The sequence below is a fragment of the Diachasma alloeum genome, unplaced genomic scaffold (assembly GCF_001412515.2).
Source record: "Diachasma alloeum isolate Michigan unplaced genomic scaffold, Dall2.0 Dall_scaffold_00286, whole genome shotgun sequence".
Classification (NCBI taxonomy): Eukaryota; Metazoa; Arthropoda; class Insecta; order Hymenoptera; family Braconidae; genus Diachasma; species Diachasma alloeum.
In genome coordinates, this window is record NW_021680425.1 from 1,089,411 (window position 1) to 1,092,934 (window position 3,524).

The window sequence follows — 3,524 nt, forward strand, 5'->3', positions numbered from 1 at the left end:
CCCCCCCCCCCCCTTTGCCGCAGGTGAAAATTTAAATTTTTTATTTCTACATATCTGGGGCCTCTGAGTGTTTTATTGTTCCCAGAATCGTCAGTAGATACGGATTCAACGTTCACTTGACGTACACTCGAATTCTTCACAAACTCCTCGAATTCCCTAGAATTTTCTAGAAACTGCGCGAATCACGCATGAAAAAATTCACTATAAAACCTTGCAAATTCGCAAGAAAATTCTATTGGAATTCTATACACTGATAGAACAAATTAGTTATTGTTAACGAATGGATTTTGGTTGGAGGTTAGGGTCTGTTCGGTCTCACCAAATGTTCATTCGTTAATAGTTAATGAATTTATATTTGAGGAGTCTCGTTTGACTTGACTTTCGCCATTCAAGTGAACCATTCGTTGACTATTAGCGAATATTCATTTGGTCATATTCAACTCTACCATTCGTTAATAGTTAACGAATCTCGTTTGGAATAAATAAATCATTCGATCAGTGTAGGAATTCTATGGGGCTTCTAGAAGATTTCGATTGGAATTCTATTGCATCGAAAAATTCTACTTGTTTTTTATGCTGATTCTATTGCATATTTGATAGAAAAAAGTCAAAGTAGTTTGAATTTCTGTTCGAATTTTCCTCTTGAGATTTTTTCTATCAGAATTATTGGGCGCAAATTTTCTAAATTTTTTCCGCTGGATTTTGTTTTGTTTTGCATTACAGAATCCGAGTGTAAAAACTTAGAAAATTGATGCCCAAGCAGTTGTATAGAAAAAATCTCAAGAGAAAAGTTCAGACAGAAATTCGAAATTTATTAACTGTTTCTTATCGAATATCCAATAGAATCAGCGCAAAAAACAAGAAGAACTTTCAATACAATTCCAATAGATACTCAATAGGTTCAATAGAATTCCTATAGGATTCCAATAGAATCTTCTAGCGAATTCGCTAGGTTTTCTATTAAATACTTTCATACGTGATTCCTTCGAATTTTCTCGAAAAACAGGTAGAATTTTCTAATCGATTATAATAATTGATCAACACATGTAATTATTTTCTGAATAAATTGAGAATGAAAGTAAACAGACGCTTGAATTTCATCCTCCGAATTCGTCAGCCCAAAAATCTACAGAAATTTCGTATAAATCGGTTACCGTTCAAGATTCTCGAAATTTTCCCTGAAACTTCGTATGGAATTTCCCATCACTCTTCACCTAGCGCACACATAATTACCAATTCCAATCCAATATTATGTTTAACATACGAATTGTAATCGATCGATCAACAGAATGGGTATGGGTGTTCATGCGGCGGGTACAGCAGCAGGATGGGGCCAGGGTTTACCCGGTGGACCTCAGTTACCACCTCACCATGCAACGACAGTGACGGCGCCTCCTGGTGTACAAACTGCCCCACCACCCCCACCACCACCAGCGCAAATGATGGCCTATCCTATGCAACAATTCCAGGTAATATCATGACCCCTCATTCTCATCATCGTGCTTGGTTTGCTTGGCTCTATGCATAGATTGCTCTTGTATTGTAAACATAATTCTTCAACACGGAGAGAAATGGTCAGTAAAAATTACGGAACTCACAATTCGCTCACCGATTACGGAATTGAATCAGAAAATTTAAGTGACGGTATCATAATTTTTCGCAGGAGATTCAGATAAAAATTACGCAACGCTCTGGAAAAATTCCATGGCACACGGAGAGAAATTTTCTATAAAAATTCTAGTACGAGTACCGGAAAAAATTACAATTCACCGTCTGTGAAAAATTCTAGTGCTGTTAAGGTAAAATTTTTTGGTATTTCTGGTAAAATTCCTGGGGATTTCTGTGAAATTTTCACAGAAGTACTGGGAAAAATTCACGTTTTCCTCATTAAAATTTCCAGTGCCGGCACTGGATTTTTTTCCTGGCCGTCACTTTGCGTCTCTTTTCCTGTGCTAGCACTAGAATTTTTCTAAAAAATTTCTCTCCGTGCAGTTCCGTAAAATTCCCTACAACCACATTTCGCTCCGGAATTACGGAAAAGGTACGTAATTTTTATTGAATATTTGTCTCCGTGAACGGTTGAGATGCATAAAATCGTGCAGACAAAAACGATAAGGACGAATCAATGCTTGCTTAAGATGTTTTCCGTTTTCTTAAGACTTCTAAACTTTTTCACCTAGAGGATGAAATAATTCGAATTGATGGATAATCGATTCTTTTTGGGTTTGAAAAAACTTTCATTGAAAAATCAAGTCCATTCGATAGGGAATTTAATGGATTTTTTTTATTCTATTCATTTTTCGTAGATTCTATTGAAAAATATTTTCAATAGAAGTTTTTTCAGATGAAAACGTTCAATAGAAAATAGTGAATAGAAAAAGAAACTACATTTTGATTTTTCAAGGGAATGAATATCCCAAGTTTTTTGCTCGATATTTTTAACGAGAGAAGTTAGAAAAACAGTTTTTAAAAAATCTAGGAAACTTATGCTGATGAATTACTATTGAAGAAATCTCAATAGAATGAGTTGCATTAAAAAATCAGAATTTGTAACTTTTTTACGCACACTATTTTGTATTGAACATTTCTATTCAATAAAGCGCACAAAAACTCATAGAATGTTCAGTAGAGGCCACTAGGAATCGAATAGGATTCTCCGGTGAATGTACCTGGTTTTTCTATGAAATATTCTTGTACGTGCCTAAACATAGTTATTTGAACCACTCTGCAGAAATGGATAAAATGTTCTCGAAAAGGCGTCAAATACGCTAAAAATAGAGTTGTAACTATTGAATAGAAAAACAACACTACCTTCTGATTTTTTCAAGTAATGAATTCGGTTCAAATTCTTTCTACGGAAATTCCAAGGCTTAAATTTTCCAAGTTATATTTACAATTTTTAACGAAAGAAGAGATAAAAAAAAGCAAAAAACAATAGAATTTTCCGATGAATGTGCCTGATTTATCTACGAAATATTCCCTAACATGCCTAAATCTGGTTATTTCAACCCCTGTACAGAAATGCATAAAATCCCCTCAAAAAGTGGTGAAATTCGCTTAAAAAAGTGTTGATTTCCGTATCGTCTCCCCCATCCACACGAAACACATTTCCACCCCCACACCAATCATTACCCAAGTGATCCTCCACGAAAACACCGGAAGACGTAAAGAATTCCGCGAATAAAATTTCTCCACCTCTCTCGACTTAAGAAATTGCCTTCCTTTATCACCTTCTCAGTCCTCATACCCAGGAATTATTCCGCTATTCTGGACCCAATATACGTTGTCCCAACAATAAGCCTGCACTTCTCTCTGTACAACTAATTCTGATTAACTCTATTGAATGTACAAGCTAGTTCGCCTGAATGTGTCCCTGCACGCAGCAACAAAAGCATGCAATAATCATCTCAAGGACTCACTCCCAGTCGAATTGTTATGCACGGTATTGGCCGGTGTTATGGAAAAGCAGTTGGAATTGTCAACGAGAAGCTTCGACTTTAGCGGAAGGAAACCTAATGGCGGGG

At 36.0% G+C, this 3,524-nt stretch overlaps 1 protein-coding gene across 1 annotated transcript in view; it reads left to right on the forward strand.

Annotated features, from left to right (window-relative positions):
• The window catches only part of LOC107038664 (nucleolysin TIAR), an 80,416-nt gene that overhangs the window by 74,330 nt on the left and 2,562 nt on the right, over window positions 1-3,524 (forward strand). The window contains exon 7 of the mRNA XM_015257888.1: window positions 1,289-1,469. Within this exon, the coding sequence (XP_015113374.1) occupies window positions 1,289-1,469 (181 nt within the window). The remainder of the gene's footprint in view (window positions 1-1,288; window positions 1,470-3,524) is intronic.